Source organism: Stenella coeruleoalba (genome assembly GCF_951394435.1).
Source record: "Stenella coeruleoalba genome assembly, chromosome: 16".
Classification (NCBI taxonomy): domain Eukaryota; kingdom Metazoa; phylum Chordata; class Mammalia; order Artiodactyla; family Delphinidae; genus Stenella; species Stenella coeruleoalba.
In genome coordinates, this window is record NC_137162.1 from 63,438,546 (window position 1) to 63,455,359 (window position 16,814).

The 16,814-nt window shown below is 40.4% G+C and overlaps 1 protein-coding gene across 1 annotated transcript in view; it reads left to right on the forward strand.

Annotated features, from left to right (window-relative positions):
• Window positions 1–3,615: 3,615 nt before the first annotated feature.
• DNA2 (DNA replication helicase/nuclease 2) overlaps window positions 3,616–16,814 on the forward strand; it is a 47,527-nt gene continuing 34,328 nt past the window's right edge. The window contains exons 1-4 of the mRNA XM_079900402.1: window positions 3,616–3,807; window positions 5,255–5,440; window positions 6,607–6,790; window positions 9,262–9,407. Coding sequence (XP_079756528.1) covers window positions 3,632–3,807; window positions 5,255–5,440; window positions 6,607–6,790; window positions 9,262–9,407 — 692 coding nt within the window. The 5' untranslated portion in view covers window positions 3,616–3,631. The remainder of the gene's footprint in view (window positions 3,808–5,254; window positions 5,441–6,606; window positions 6,791–9,261; window positions 9,408–16,814) is intronic.

The following is a 16,814-nucleotide window of genomic DNA, read 5'->3' on the forward strand; positions in this document are numbered from 1 at the left end:
GATCTTCGTGGAGGTACGCGGGATCTTTCCTTGTGGCACGTGGACTCTTCGTTGTGGTGCTCTGGCTTCTCTTTAGTTGTGGCGTGTGGGTTTTCTCACTGTAGTTGTGGCGCGGGCTCCAGGGCGCGTGGGCTCTGTAGTTTGTGGCGCGTGGGCTCTAGTTGAGGTGCGCGAGCTCAGTAGTTGCAGCGCGTGGGCTTAGTTGCCCTGCGGCATGTGGGATCTTAGTTCCCTAACCGGGAATCAAACCCGCATCCCCTGCATTGCAAGGCGGATTCTTCACCACTGGACCACCAGGGAAGTCCCTGGGCAAAGGATCTGAACAGACATTTACAAAGGAGGATATACAAATGACTGAGCACATGATAAAATTTCATTAGTGATGGGGATGTGCAAATTAAGACTGAAAAGACTGATAGCATCAAATATTGTCAAGTATATGCAGAAACTGGAATTCTGAAACATCGTCAGCTATAGTGTAAAATGTTACAACCACTTGCATAAAGGTCTGTCAGTTTCTTATGTTAAACCTAAATATAAACCTACCCATGGCCCAGAAATATCACACCAAGGTATTTACTCAAGAGAAACAGAAGGACACATCCATGAAAAAATGTATACAAGAATATTTGTAGCCACTTTATTCAAGATAGCAAAATACCATAAATAATCTAGGTGTTTGTCAACTGGAGACTGACGAAGTAGACTACTATTCAGCAATAAAAAGGAACAAACTGCTGGTTTATGTAACAAAATGGATGACTCTCAAAAACATTATACTGAGTAAAAGAAGCCAGATACAAAATAGTACATACCATGTGATTTTCATTATATGAACTTGTAGAATAGACAAATCAGATCTCTGGTGAAAAAAAATCAGTTTAGTGGTTGGGTTTCCAGTAGGGATGGATGTGGGAATTGCCTGGGAAGAGGTATGAGAGAACTTTCTGGGGGTGATGATAACATTCTGTATCTTAATAAGCATTGGTGTCAAACACATTTGTCAAAATTCATCAAATGGTACACACAAGATTTGTGCATTTCATTTTATTGTAAATTCTACAATTCACATATGAAATTTACATAAAACATTTAAAGTACCACAGACAAAATATTGAACTCTAGCTAATGATGTGCATGCTAAAGTGTTCAGGGGTGAAATGCACTGATGTCTGCTATTTTGAAATGCATTTAAAAAGAAACACTTGAATTCATGGATGGATAGATAGATATACATTGTGATAATGAATGATAACATTTGCTAAAGATAGCAAATGTTAATTGTAAAATTTAGGTGATAGGTATATGGTGTTCATGATATAATTCTTTTTTTTTTTTTGCGGTACGCAGCCCTCTCACTGTTGTGGCCTCTCCCGTTGCGGAGCACAGGCTCCGGACGCGCAAGCTCAGCGGCCGCGGCTCACGGGCCCAGCCGCTCTGCGGCATGTGGGATCTTCCCGGACCGGGGCATGAACCCGCGTCCCCTGCATCGGCAGGTGGACTCTCAAGCACTGCGCCACCAGGGAAGCCCCATGATATAATTCTTTTAACTTTTCTGTACATTTGAAAGTTTTTATGATAAAATATTAGGAAAGGGAAAAGAATAAATTGAAGGGAGAGAAGAATGGACGCACATGTGAGAGATAATGATTAGGTAGTGACAGTGGAAATGGAAAGGAATGAAGAGATTTAAGATCGTTTTAGAGGCAGAATCTATGGGTCTGCCTATGGATTGGATGTGGGTAGTAACAGAAAGGAATCAAGGATGATTTCTGGGTTTCTGGCCTTATCTGCTAGGTGGTTAGTGCTATTACTGAGAAGAATAATAGGTTTGTTGGGGAAATATAAAGTTCTATTTTAGGGAATTCCCTGGAAGTCCAGTGTTTAGGCCTCTGCACTTCCACTGCAGGAGGCCTGGGTTTGGGGAACTAAGATCCCTGCAAGCCTCGCGGCCAAAAAAAATTTTTTATTTTTCCATTTTGGCCGTGTTAAAGAAGTTTCCCCCTTCCCTCCAAGTGGAGATGTCAAGCAGGCAGTTGGACTCTTGAATTTGGAGGAAAAGCTTTGCCTGTAAATATGAATTTGAGAATTGGCAGGATAGAGATGGTATTTAAAGCGATGACAATGGGGCTTCCCTGGTGGCGCAGTGGTGGAGAATTCGCCTGCCAGTGCAGGGGACACGGGTTCGAGCCCTGGTCCGGGAAGATCCCACATGCTGCGGAGCAACTAAGCCCGTGCGCCACAACTACTGAGCCTGCGCTCTAGAGTCCGTGAGCCACAACTACTGAGCTCACACGCCTAGAGCCCGTGCTCCGCAACAGGAGAAGCCACCGCAATGAGAAGCCCGTGCACCGCAACAAAGAGTAGCCCCCGCTCACCGCAACTAGAGAAAGCCCGCGCACAGCAACGAAGACCCAACACAGCCAAAAATAAATAAGTTTATAAAAATAAATAAAGCCATGAAGATGGTTGAAATAACCTAGGGAGCTAGTAGACAAATAAAATTTTCAGAACTGAATTCTGAGGACTTTCAACATTTAGAGATTGGGCAGAAAAATGAAGAGACAGTAAAGGAGATTGAGGAGGGCCTGCGATGTTGGAAGAAAACCAGTTGATTATGGCATCACAGGTACAAAATCTGTAACTACTACAGGCAAGGATTTTCCATTCTTGTTTTTCCAGGAAGTTGATCATAACTTCTTCATAATTTTATATGAATAAACATGAATGTGAAAGATAACTTTTGATAAAGATTATTTTAAGTTGGGTGAAACCCTTAGGAAGTGATTTTACACATTTCTGTATTTTAAAAAATATTTATTTATTTATTTATTTTGCCTGCTCCGGGTCTTAGTTGCCACATGCGGGATCTTCGTTGCTGCATGTTTAGTTGCGGCAGCGAATAGGAGTTGAAATTGGATATAGCCTTGAAAAAAATTCTTTAAAGAAGTTTTCCTCAGGAGGGTGGCCAAGAGAGAAAAGGTTCCATCAAGGTAACATCATTTCAAGATGAGAGATACTGGGAAGCATTACAAACCAGGGAGTGATCCAATAATGAGGGCCAGATTGAGGATAGTAGAGAATGAGGGAATAACAGAAGAAGTAATGCCCTTGAGAATGTAAGAGGCCTTGGGATCCCAAGTAGAAGTAGAGGGATTGCCCATTGATAGGAGGAACGCTCTGTCCACTGCTGAAAAGAAGTGGAAAGAGGTTATAAAATGGGGAGGAGATATTAGTGGTTTTGTAGATTTAGTCATGGCATGATGAGGAAGTTCTTTCCTGACAGCTTCCATTTTCTCAGTTGAGCCAGAAAAAAAGGAGGAGAGGTTGTTTGCCAAAGAGTGAAAAATTCCGTAAGCTAACAAGGGACGCCTTGGTTTGGGCAACTGCAGTTTTGTTCATACTAAGTGCGTGTGTCGGACATGGGTCGGCGTGTCGAGAGAGAGGGAGGGAGGGGAAGGGGGAGGGGGAGAGACAGAGAGAGACAGAGGAGCCGGAGCATTTAGTCTGGGCCAGATTACGAAGACTCCCTGTTTTCCAAACGCTAAGGCAAAGGAGCAAAAGCGCCTCACGCGCAGGGCGCCTTAGGAATTGCCCGCGCAGGTCACTTGGGACCTCGGCTGGTCGGCGCATGCGCGCGGCTCCACGCGGTCTCGCGGTCCTTTTCCCCCCGTGTGTTGCTCCGGGTTCCCCTGAATTCACCTGGCGGCAGTTTGAGGTCTCTGCGGTCGGGATGGAACAGGTGGACGAACTGGAGCTGCTAATGGAGAAGAGTTTCGGAGATAACGCTGCGCAGCCGGCGGAGCTGTGAGCGGAGCGGGGGGAGGTTCTGGGAACAAAGCGGGAGATTTGACAAGCAGGGAGCGGGAAAGGCCGTACCCGCGCCTCCGCGGACCGGGGCTGGGACAGAGTAACCAGGCTCAAGTCCCGGGGCGCCCGACGAGCCTCCGGAACTGGGGTCTGTTTCCCAGGGTTCTCTTTGGGGCCAAGCCCGGGCCAGGGCTTGAATATTCTCCCTCACCCAGCAGTTCATTCTTAATCTTGATATCACCACTTTCCTGAATTTGGGGAGTCCTAGCCAACTTAAATGTCTTCATGAAGCGAAATTGCAACTGCTAGACGCTTTTCTTCATGTTTAATTGGAGAAAGTTATCCCAGGGAGAAATCTGTACCCTCAGAGCGGCTTAAATGGTCGGGGAAATTGACCCGCAAGCATAGTGTAGAATTGTCAGTAGTAATGATATTGAGGCTAATTATTGTTGACGGAGCTTTGCGCTTTGAGTTGTGATCAGCAGTACCTTTTGGGAGATCCTTAAAGCGTCCCAGCTGACCTTGGGAAATTCATGGCCTGAGGCTACGTGGGTAGGTGAATGAGGAATATAATCTAGGTGGGTTACAAAGGTTGGGTGACAAAGACAGTTTTAGGGTAAAGTTTTAGGGTAATAACTGGAGAGATAATGACTTTGGACTGTCACTGATAAAGACTGCAGTCAAACTGGAAAGATTTAAGAGGGAATTAATGTTTTCTAGAGGAGAGATTAGAGTATTTTGCAGTTTTCAGGCGGCTAGGATCAGTGGATAAAAGAATTGTGAAATCGACTTGCCCATTATAAATAAGACATTTCTGAGTTACTCTATGAAGGAATGGTTAAGATGACAGGTATTAATCTTGCTTTCTCTACAAAGCATAGGCTAGTTGATCCCCAATGAGGTTTTATAGAATGATTTCCTGCATTAAATAGTAGGTTGGACTAGGTGATTTCTAAGTACTCTCCTAATTGAAAGATTAATATAATAATGAAGCTCACAGTAGGACTTCCAGCAAACCACCCACACTATATTTTTCCATAACAAACATCTTTTATTTACAAAAAGATAGTGTCCTAGACATTTCCTTTCACTTGTACTTTGGGAAGGTTTGCACCAGTGGTAGGAATTTGTGTCTAATATTTTTCAATTTACCATTCGTCCTCATAATCATAGATGTCCCAAAGAGCTCCTCATAGAGCTTATATTTGGAAAAATCCATATCATAAGTATGTTTTAAATGGCATTGCTTCTGGGAAGTTTTTATAATAGGAATTCTGCTATGCTCTTGTTCTCTCTCTTTACCTCTTTTAGCCAATGGTCTTGTGATAAGCTTACTGGAAGAAACAAACCTAGAAAACTAGAAGGTTGGTTTGTAGATAAAAGAGATTGGATGGCTTCTTATTTAATGCTTGTGCTACAGTAGTTTTGTATGTGTACGCTTTAGATTTCAGAAGAAGAAGGTGGAAGCTTCCTTTTCTAAAGCAGTTCTGAGCCGAGGAATGGATAACCGGTACCTGGTGTTAGCAGTCAATATTGTACAGAATGAAGAAGGAAACCATGAAAAGCACCTAATCATCACTGCTTCGCAGTCGCTAGAATGTAAAGAACTGTGTATCCTTAGGAATGACTGGTAATTTTTGTGTGACTTTGGGCGTTCTTCTGGCAGAGTCTTAAGGGTGCTGTCTTACAAACTATCACATGGGCTTGTGTGGCTGTTGCAATAATTTAATTGTTAATAAAGAGAGTAGATATGAACCTGAATTAATTTTGCATAAGGATTGTGCCTATTACACTAGCATCTCAAGTCCCTTATTCCAAAACTTTTATTGTCATTTGAAAATCAAGTACAAGGGGATTTATTAAATCACTACTTCCTATTTCCCAGTGCTTTCTGGGACTGCAGCTTAAACCTCATTTAGTTCTCACTAAGAGGAAAACTAATCACAGCATAAGAACATCCTTAGGGCTTCCCTGGTGGCACAGTGGTTGAGAGTCTGCCTGCCGATGCAGGGGACACAGGTTCGTGCCCCGGTCCGGGAAGATCCCACATGCTGCGGAGCGGCTGGGCCCGTGAGCCATGGCCACTGAGCCTGCGTGTCCGGAGCCTGTGCTCTGCAACAGGAGAGGCCACAACAGTGAGAGGCCTGTGTACCGCAGAGAACATCCTTAGACTCTAGCTGTTGCTTCTCAAGCAGTGTGTGGTATGTGAGGGGTGAAGGGGAGATGCAGAGAAGGTGGAGGTCTAACTCTGTCTAGGCTGCAAGTTGGATGGTTTGAACTCGATAAATATGATTTTGTTCTTGGTACATTGTGTTCGGCTTCATGCCTCAAGGCTTATAGAAGCTGTAGGTATAAGTCTTAAGAATGAGAGAACTATTATTAGAACAACCTCATCCATAATTGAAGCTATACACTGTTAATAATTTGATAGCTTTTGCAGTAGATAATGCAAGACCCAGAAATTTAGAAATACTTATTTCTTTATATAAGATATCCAGTTATTTGTTTATTTTTAAAAAATATTTATTTATTTGGCTGCGCTGGGTCTTAGTTGCGGCACGTGGGATGTTCGTTGCTGTGTGCGGGCTCTTAGTTGCGGTATGCGGGATCTAGTTCCCTGACCAGGAATCGAACCCGGGCCCCCTGCATTGGGAGCACGGAGTCTTAACCACTGGTCCACCAGAGAGGTCCCTCCAGTTATTTTATTTTTTTCCTCCAGTTATTTTTGAAGCCTCCTTAATATGTTTAAATGTAGGAATCTAAAATATGTATACTTTAATTTTGCTTTATTTTCAGGTGCTCTGTACCAGTAGAGCCAGGGGACATCATTCATTTAGAGGGAGACTGCATATCCGATACTTGGATAATAGATGAAGATTTTGGATATTTGATTCTGTATCCAGACATGCTGATTTCTGGCACAAGCATAGCCAGTAGTATTCGATGCATGAGAAGAGCTGTCCTGAGTGAAACATTTAAGGTGAACAATATTAACAGCCAGTGTTTCCACAGGGTCTTAAGAGTTCACAGACCACTTTTACACTCTTACTTAATCCTCCCAACAATCCTGTGAAGTAGATGGTATTAATCAGCTGCATTTTACTGATTGGGAAAATCAGGAAGTTAAGTGACTTGCCCAAAGTTACTGTAGCTAGTAAGTGGCAGTGTTGGGATTCAAGGCCAGGTGCCCTAAGATCCTTTGAATCTTATTCAACATTTTGTCAAATAATTAGTTCTAATAATAATATAAATTTCAGTGATAAAAATTTTAATTTAATATATCTGGGCATTTCCAAACTTGGCTTCATGTGATTCCCAGTGAACTAAAAGTAAATGTGAGAGTCTCTTTTAAAAACATTATTATGGAAAGTTTCAAACATATGCAAAGAGATGATTATAATAAACTCCCATGTACCCATGTTGCTGTTCCCAGACATTGTATTATTTTGCAACTAAATGAAAGCTGAGGATTTAAAAATATATATAAACACAGTATCTTTATCATACACAATAAAATGAACAGTAATTCCTTAAATTAATCTAATAGTTTTACCTCTAATGTCTTTTATCAAATATTTTTTTTATTCAGTTCGTTTGTTAGCATCAATATCCAAACAATATTATGTTTGGTTGATATGTCTCATAGTTTCTTTTAATCTAAATTCTGCCTTACACCCACTCCCTTTGTTTCAATGCCATTTCTTTTTTATTTTTTGGTTGCACTGCACGGCTTATGGGATCTTAGTTCTCTGACAAGGGATTGAACCCAGGCCCTCAGCAGTGAGAGCACGGAGTCCTAACCACTGGACCGCCAGGGAATTCCCAATGCCATTTATTTTTGAAGAACGTGAGTTTTATTTGTTAAGTTTCCTCTTCCTCCCAGGGTATTCTTTTAATTATACAATTAGTCTCTATGTCTGTAGAAAACCAAAAAATACAGCTAAGGGCTTCCCTGGTGGCGCAGTGATTAGGAATCTGCCTGCCAATGCAGGGGACAGTGGTCTAGAGCCCGTGCTCCACAACAAGAGAAGCCACCGCAATGAGAAGCCTGCTCACCACAATGAAGAGTAGCCCCCTCTCACTGCAACTAGAGAAATCCCGTGCATAGCAATGAAGACCCAATGCAGCCAAAAAAAAAAAAAAAAAAAATGCAGCTAAGCAAGAAGAATAAAAGAAGGAAAAATACCCAAGTAGATTTTCTAATCATCTTAGTTATCACTTATTTATAGTTTTTTTAAAAAAATCAGCTTTTTTCTTCAATTGTAGGGATACTATTAACTTCTCTTTTAACCACGTATTATAAAGCAGACCTGAATATTAATATTTTAAAAACCTTATTTTGAAATAATTTTAGACTCACATAGAACTTACAAAAATAGTACAGAGAGTTCCCTGTAAATTAATTTTTAAAATTCCTGATGGGTGTCTTGTGGACTTTTTCTTTTTTTTTTTGATAGTTTCAAGGGGATGGTCCAGGCTAATAAAAGAGTTAATTGAAAACTACTGTTTCTGTTTGAGTGGCGAGAGTTTGTCAAAAATCTCTGCTGGGGACTTCCCTGGTGGCACAGGGGTTAAGAATCCACCTGCCAATGCAAGGGACACGGGTTCGAGCCCTGGTCCGAGCGGATCCCACATGCTGCGGAGCAACTAAGCCCGTGCATCACAACTACTGAGCCTGCGCTCTAGAGCCCGCGAGCCACAGCTTCTGAAGCCTGTGCACCTGGAGCCCGTACTCTGCAACAAGAGAAGCCTCCGCAATGAGGAGCGCATGTACCACAACGAAGAGTAGCCCCCGCTCGCCTCAACTAGGGAAAGCCCACGCGCAGCAACGAAGACCCGACACAGCCAAAAATAGATAAATAAATTAAAAAAAATAAATGTTCAAATAAATTTGAAAAAAAAAAATCTCTGTAGAGAGTTCCCTGGCGGTCCAGTGGTTAGGACTCAGTGCTTTAACTGCTGGGGCCTGGGTTCAGTCCCTGGTTGGGGAACTAAGATCCCACAGGTGTGTGGGGCAGCCAAAAAAAAAAAATCTCTGCTGTAAGTTTGTTTCATGTTTTGAGTATTTTACTCACATGACTTTATGATCTATGCGTTTATTGACTTTTGTATGTGGGTTCATTATAAAGTGAAATTAGAGATGAATATGTTAAATATTTGAGACCACATTGAACTTTTTCATATAAGTTATTTTAATTTTTTTCAAAATGGAAATATACTGATTTGAAAATAATAACTTGTAAAATAATTCAGGTAATTCTAAATTGAAGAAAGTGAAAGTCACCTATAATTTCACTCACCAGAAAAATAAATTGTTTCATATTTTGGCATTTGTCTCACCAGTGTACTTTGGTTATGGTGGTTCAATAGGTTAGGTAATAAATGTACGATCACATCTGTTGATACGTTGTGAAATAAGATATTTGTATGATTTTTGTGTTTTTTTGGTAGAGCTCTGATCCAGCCACACGCCAAATGCTGATTGGTACCATTCTCCATGAAGTATTTCAAAAAGCAATAAGTGATAGTTTTGCCCCAGGAAAGCTACAAGAACTTGCTTTTCAAACTGTTCAAGAAATAAGGCATCTGAAGGAAATGTAAGTAGTTACGAGAGGAACTATAGATACAGTTTTGTTATATAACTTCTTTCCTAGCATCTATAAGGTTTTTGGCTATTAGACTATTAAATATAAATCAGTATAATACTAGAATGCAGATTTCAGGGCTGTAGTATCCCACTGCAATTCTGCGAAGAGCTTCTGAAATTGCAGAACAGGAATTCTTTGGCTAAAAATACCTAAATATTCTCTATATGCATAATAGACTCCACAGCTGCACTCAGAGAGTGTGAACTTTTTGTTTTACTTCTAGAAACAGTGTGACATCCTGAAAATTGTATGGGGCTGGGAGTCAGGTGAACCTCCTTTCAAATTCTAGCTTTGCCAATTTTATGATTGAACTAGTTACTGAAAGATTCTGGAAAGGGTGATAATACCTGTTTGGCAGACTTTTTGTGACAATGGAGATAATGTATGTAAACCCACAAATGGCTAGTCATTGGCGTTTTATGAGTGGCTACCTGCAGAGGGATTGGCATATTCTCTATTTCTTTCTTGACTCCTACTGCAGTCCATCTTTTTTTCACAGAAATTTTTTTATTAGTGGTGATTTTGCTTTCCAGACTAGTTGATACAAACCTACTTTTCCCAGATATAATTCTACATTTCACTGTGTAAATGAGAAAAATGTGTTCCATAATTCTACACTTATTTACTAATGACATACAATCTACTGTCTTAAAAACATTTTAGAACCCTGCCCTATGTCAGGCACTGTGTTAAGTGCTTTTTAGCTATCTTATATAATCTGATAGCAACCTGTTATAAAGGAAGAAATGGAAGCACAGAGAAGTTGTCACTTGGTTACAACCACACACAGCATGGCTTTCAGAATATGAATAGCTATAATAAAGTTTTTGCTTAAGAGTTCTACTTATTGCTTTAGTTGCCACTTTGGTTTTCAAATTAAAAAAATTTTTTGTCACACCCTAACCAGGATCTGTTGTGTATTGTATGGATCATTGCCCTGAAACAAAACACATCAAAACTTAGTGCCTTAAAATGACAAACATCTAACCTGTTATCTCATAGTTTTTGTCAGTCAGGAATTTGGAAGTAGTTCAGCTGGGTGGCTCAGGCTCAGGGTCTCCCATGTGAGCTGCATCTGAAGGCATGACCGGGCAGGAGCATCTGCTTCCGTGATGACTCACTCACACGTCTGTTGTGGGGAGGACTCATTTCCTAGCTGGCTGTTGGCAGGAGGCCTCAGTTTCTTGCCATATGGGCTTCTCTAGGGGGCTGGCTGATATGTCCTGGGACACAATCTGCTTCCTTCAGATTGAAGGGTCCAAGAAAGAGAGCAGGAAGCCACAGTGCCTTTTATAACCTAGTCTCTGATTGCTATGATGTCACTTCTGCTTTTTTTATTAAGTACTCATTACTAAGTCTAGCTCTCCCTTAACGGTAGGGGAATTAGGTGCCATCTTTTGAACGGGGTGTCAAAGGATTTGTGGACATATTTTAAACCACCACAGGTATTCAGGTATCAGGTAACCTGATCAGTCCAGAACCCAACGTGAATATAAGTATGAAAGAAAACAAGGATTTTGAGCAGCCTTGCTCAGAATTCATGTCCTTGTATTAAACCTTGTGCATGTTACGTAATGGAATGTCTCTTATGCCCTCAGCATCTGTTATTTTTCATTAATATCTAACAGTCTTATCTGGTTTCTAAGATGTGGGAGAAAGGTACCTTCATAGTCATTAGGAGAGCTGATAGCTTCATTACTGTATAGGAAAGGAGAAACTTTTTTTTTTTTTTTGCGGTACGCGGGCCTCTCACCGCTGCGGCCTCTTCCATCGCAGAGCACAGGGCCATGGCCCACGGGCCCAGCCGCTCCGCAGCACGCGGGATCCTCCCAGACCGGGGCACGAACCCGTGCCCCCTGCATTGGCAGGAGGACTCCCAACCACTGCTCCACCAGGGAAGCCCAGGAAAGGAAAAACTTTTAAAAAAATATAAGAACTATGAAGATCAGAATTTTGTTTTTTTTGGTTTTGGTTTTTTTGGCCGCACAGCGCGGCTTGAGGAAACTTAGTTCCCTGACCAGGGATCGAACCCATGCCCCCCGCAGTGGAAGCACAGAGTCTTAACCACTGGACCACCAGGGAAGTCCCTTTAATTAATTTTTATTGGAGTATAGTTGCTTTACAGTGTTGTGTCAGGAATGTATTCTTAGCAGATCCTTGGGTATCACTGAATTATATATATATATGTTTTTTGAAGTATAGTTGATTTACAACGTTGTGTTAGTTTCTGGTGTATAGCAAAGTGATGCAGTTATTTATACATATACATACATATATATTCTTTTTTTTTTTCGGTATGTGGGCCTCTCACTGTTGTGGCCTCTCCCGTTGCGGAGCACAGGCTCCGGACGCGCAGGCTCAGCGGCCATGGCTTATGGGCCCAGCCGCTCTGCGGCATGTGGGATCTTCCCGGACCGGGGCACGAACCTGTGTCCCCTGCATCGGCAGGTGGACTCTCAACCACTGTGCCACCAGGGAAGCCCCCATATATATTCTTTTTTTTAAAAAAATTAATTAACTAATTAATTTTTATTTTTGGCTGCGTTGGGTCTTCCTTGCTGCACCTGAGCTTTCTCTAGTTGCAGCGAGCGGGGGCTCTAGGCACGCAGGCTTCAGTAGTTGTGGCACGTGGGCTCAGTAGTTGTGGCTCGCGGGCTCTAGAGTACAGGCTCAGTAGTTGTGGCACACGGGCTTAGTTGCTCTGTGGCATGTGGGATCTTCCCAGACCAGGGCTGGAACCTGTGTCCCCTGCATTGGCAGGCGGATTCTTAACCACTGAGCCACCAGGGAAGTCCCTATATATTCTTTTTCATATTCTTTTCCATTATGGTTTATTACAGGATATTGAATAGAGTTCCCTGTGCTGTACAGTAGGACCTTGTTTATCTATTTTATATATAGTAGTTTGTATCTGCTAAATCCAAACTTCTAATTTATCCCCACCCCCCCTGCCCCCCCTTCCCCTTTGGTAGTCATAAGTTTGTTTTCTATGTTTGTGAGTCTCTGTTTTCTAAATAAGTTCATTTCTATCATATTTAGATTCCACATATAAGTGATACCATATGATAGTTGTCTTTCTCTGACTTCACTTAGTATGGTAATCTCTCTCCACCCATTTTGCTGCATTATTATTTTTTTTATCATTATATCCTAAGTCATTAAGGGGAAATATGTTTCATTTCAGTTATGAAAATACTAATTCTCTCATGAATCTTGCCCAACCCTGTTCCAAAGGATACTTTTTAAAATTCCCAGAGCCTAAAAATAACAGATCCAAAGTTCTTTCCTGCCCTCTCTCATAGGCCCTTCTACTTTATTACAGATCTTAGAACAGATTTTTACCTGTTCATGCTCTGTCCTCTCATTATATCTATAAAAGTCTAGGCTTGAAGATGCCAAACCTTAAGTATCTCTATAGCCTCAGGAAAGAACAGGTGGTTACATGTCATTTTGCGGTGATTTGGCTCGAAATTAAAAAGGCAGAATTCAAATGCAGAAGACTTTAAATAACCAGTGTGGACTGGTTTGGAAACTTAGAAGAGTCCTGGTCTGTAAAAAGTAAAACACTAGGAAGGATCTGCCTAAGGAGATGGTGACAGTGAAGAATGGTTCCAGGATGGTTTGCGAAGGTTATTTACGAAAAAGATTACCCAGTTGTGCAGGTTTTTTTTTTTAATAGTAAATTATTATTTCTAAATAGCTTATAAATTCACATACAGCATGTGTTGTTGTAATAGTACAAGAGGGTGTACAATGATAGTAAGTCCTTTCTACCCCTGCATCCCTGGTCAGTCACTACCGAGCTCCAGAGGCAACTTCTGTTATCAGTTTCTTGTATGTCCTTCCACAGAGATTTCAAATATTTACATGTGATTGTGTGTGTGATTATTTATGTTTATATATTATTTGTTATATAAATGGTAGCATACCATACACATTATTGTATATAAATATTAAATCTTGGGAGTTCCCTGGCGGTCCAGTGGTTAGGATTCAGTGCTTTCACTGCTATGGACTCGGGTTCAATCCCTGGTCAATGAATTAAGATTCTATAGGTCGGGCAGCGTGGCCAAAAAAAAAAAACTTGGTGATTATTCCATATTAGTACTGATTGAGCTATCTCATTTTTAATTAAGAGTGGCAAAATGTTTCATTGTATGGATGTACAGTAATTTATTTAAGAGCCCCTGGCATTTCAGTCTTTGCTTTTATTAGCAACACTATAATAAATACCTTTGTACATTTTAATTTTAATAGCTGTGCAGGCATATATCTGGGCTCAATACTTAGAAGTGGAATTGTTGGACCAGAGGATATTTACATTTAAACATTTAAAAAATCTTTTTAAAAAAAATTTTTATTGAAGCATAGTTGATTTACAGTGTTGTATTATTTTCTGCTGTACAGCAGAGTGACTCAGTTATACATATATATATATATATATTTATATTTATATCCTTTTCCATTATGGTTTATCACAGGATATCGAATATATGATTTATCACAGTTGGACCTTGTTGTTTATCCTTTTTTTTTTTTTTTTTTTTTTTGCGGTACGCGGGCTTCTCACTGCTGTGGCCTCTCCCGTTGTGGAGCACAGGCTCCGGACGCGCAGGCTCAGCGGCCATGGCTCACGGGCCCAGCCGTTCGGCGGCATGTGGGATCCTCCCAGACTGGGGCACGAATCCGTGTCCCCTGCATCGGCAGGCGGACTCTCAACCACTGCGCCACCAGGGAAGCCCTGTTTATCCATTTTATAAGAGCTTACGTCAACCTCCCACTCCATCCTTCCCCCAACCAGCTCCCCTTGGCAACCACAAGTCTATTCTCTATGTCTGTGACTTTGTTTCTGTTTCGTAGATAGGTTCATTTATGTCATGATTTAGATTCCACGTATAAGCGATATCATATGGCATTTTTCTTTCTCGTTCTCATTTACCTCTCTTAGAATGATAATCTCTAGTTGCATCCATGTTGCCGCAAATGGCATTATTTCATTCTTTTTTATGGCTGAGTAGTATTCCATTGTATATATGTACCACGTCTTTATCCATTCATCTGTCGATGGACATTTAGGTTGTTTTCATGTCTTGGCTATTGTGAGTAGTGCTGCTGTGAACATAGGGGTGTATCTTTTTGTTAACAAATCTTTTTATTTGAAAATAATTTTAAATTTAGAGAAAAGTTGCAAGAGTAGTACAAAGAACATCCATACACTGTTTACTCAGATTTACCTGCTGTGTGTGTTTTTCTAAACCGCTTGAGATTAAGCTGTATATGTGTTATTTTGACCTTTAAATACTTAAATGTGTATTTCCTAAGAATAAGGATTTTCTCTTATGTAACCACAGAACAGTTATCAACTTCAGGAAATTTAACATTGTTATAATACTTGTGTCTGATCTACTGTGCACATTTCAGTTTTGTCCAGTAATGTTCTTCATAGCATTTTTTTCCCTCCAGGACAGGATCCGGTCTGGGTACATTTAAAGTTTTGATATATATTGTCAAATTGCTCTATGTAGACATTGTCCTGTTTCTTTCTTCCATTCATTGTTTTCCAGTTTCGTTGAGATATCATTGACATATAACATTGTATTAGTTTAAGGTATACAACTTAATGATTTAATATGTGTGTATATTGCAGAATTCATTTTGCATTTCTATAGGCAATATATGGGTCCTTGTTTCCCCCACGTCCTCACCTATATCATCTTTCATCCACTCTAAGTTTCCCAGATTTCAAACAGCCTTTTTCAGACAAACACCCTTTGCCTTATGTGGACTGATTGTGTTTCTGTAGGTCATTCGGGGCACTTTGGTGTCAGTAATTGCTCCCTGGTTTGAGATTCTTCAGCTTTGCCTTCAACCTGAAGTTGCTTTTGTGGTCAGGACAAGCAATCTTGGCAGAGCTAGGATTGCTAATTTTGTCTTCCCTGCTGAACTGGCTCTCCCAGAGGACTGGTAGGGCTCTGCTTTCTTAGTTCTGGTAAGCCAGAGGTAGCAGAAACCTAGGAAAGTAGGAGCTTATTAAATTTGGTATTAGAAATGTTACAGAGTTATTATATGGTAAATTTGTAGCGTTTTGGAGTCTCAGATTTTGATGAATATGTTATTGAATATTGTGCTATCTTCAGAAGGAGAGAAAAATGGTAAGTTGTGTTTTTTGAAAGGAGTTTGCAGACTGTTGGAGGCTATACCAGTACTCAGGTGAACTCAGGCCTGCAGGGAGAAAATTATGGCAGTAAATTATTAAAACACAGTGTAGAAGGGAGCATAGGGGTTAAGAACTTAGGTTCCCAAGCTAGAGCTGTGTGTCCTTTGGAAGTAACTTCTGAGCTTCAGTTTCCTTGGCTCTAAAGTGGGGTGACAATAATAGTATCTCATAGAGATATAATGAGGGTTGAAAGTGTTCATGTTAAGCACCTAGAATAGTACCTGGCCTAGAGTCAGCATTATATGAGTATTCACTGTTATTATCTTCATACCTTATTGAGTTCTTATCATAAGCCAAGTAGTAATACTTTACGTAGGCTGTTTTATTTAATCATCAAACTAACTGTGTGGTAGTTATCAACTCACCTTACAGATGAAGAAACTGAGGCTCAGCTAACAGTGAATCGCCCAAAGTTACACATCTAATAAAGAGTTAGGATTCAAACCTAGGTGTGATCTGACAGAAACACGTGTGCTCTTAACACCCCAGAGTAGTTATTAAGATTGTGATGCTTAAACATGCAGAAGGAGCTGGGAGAACTATCCTGGGAAGGGGACAGCAGGTTTCAAAATTTTTTGGTCTCAGGACCATGTTACACTAAAAAAATTATTGAGGACCCTGAGGAGATTTTGTTTATGTGGGTTATATCTATAGATAATTACTGTACTAGAAATGAAAACTGAGACAGTTTTAAAATGTTTATTGGTTAATTTGAAAATAACAATAACAATCCATTCCATGTTAATATAAATAACAGTCTAATGAAAAATAACTGTTTCTGAAAAAAAACGTAATGATACAAGTGGCATTGTTTTACATTTTTGCAGATGTTTTAATTTTATGACTTAATACATATTGACACCTGTATATATAAAATAGATAACTAATAAGGACCTACTATATAGCACAGGGAACTCTCCTCAATACTCTGTAATGGCCTATATGGGAAAAGAATCTAGAAAGAGTGGATATATGTAAACGTGTAACTGATTCACTTTGCTGTACACCTGAGACTAACACAACATTGTAAATCAACTATACTCCAATTAAAAAAAAAGACATCTGGTTTCTTATATCTGCTTCTTCATTCTCTATATTGCTATATTGTATGTGTGTATGTGGACTCAGAAATCTCCACT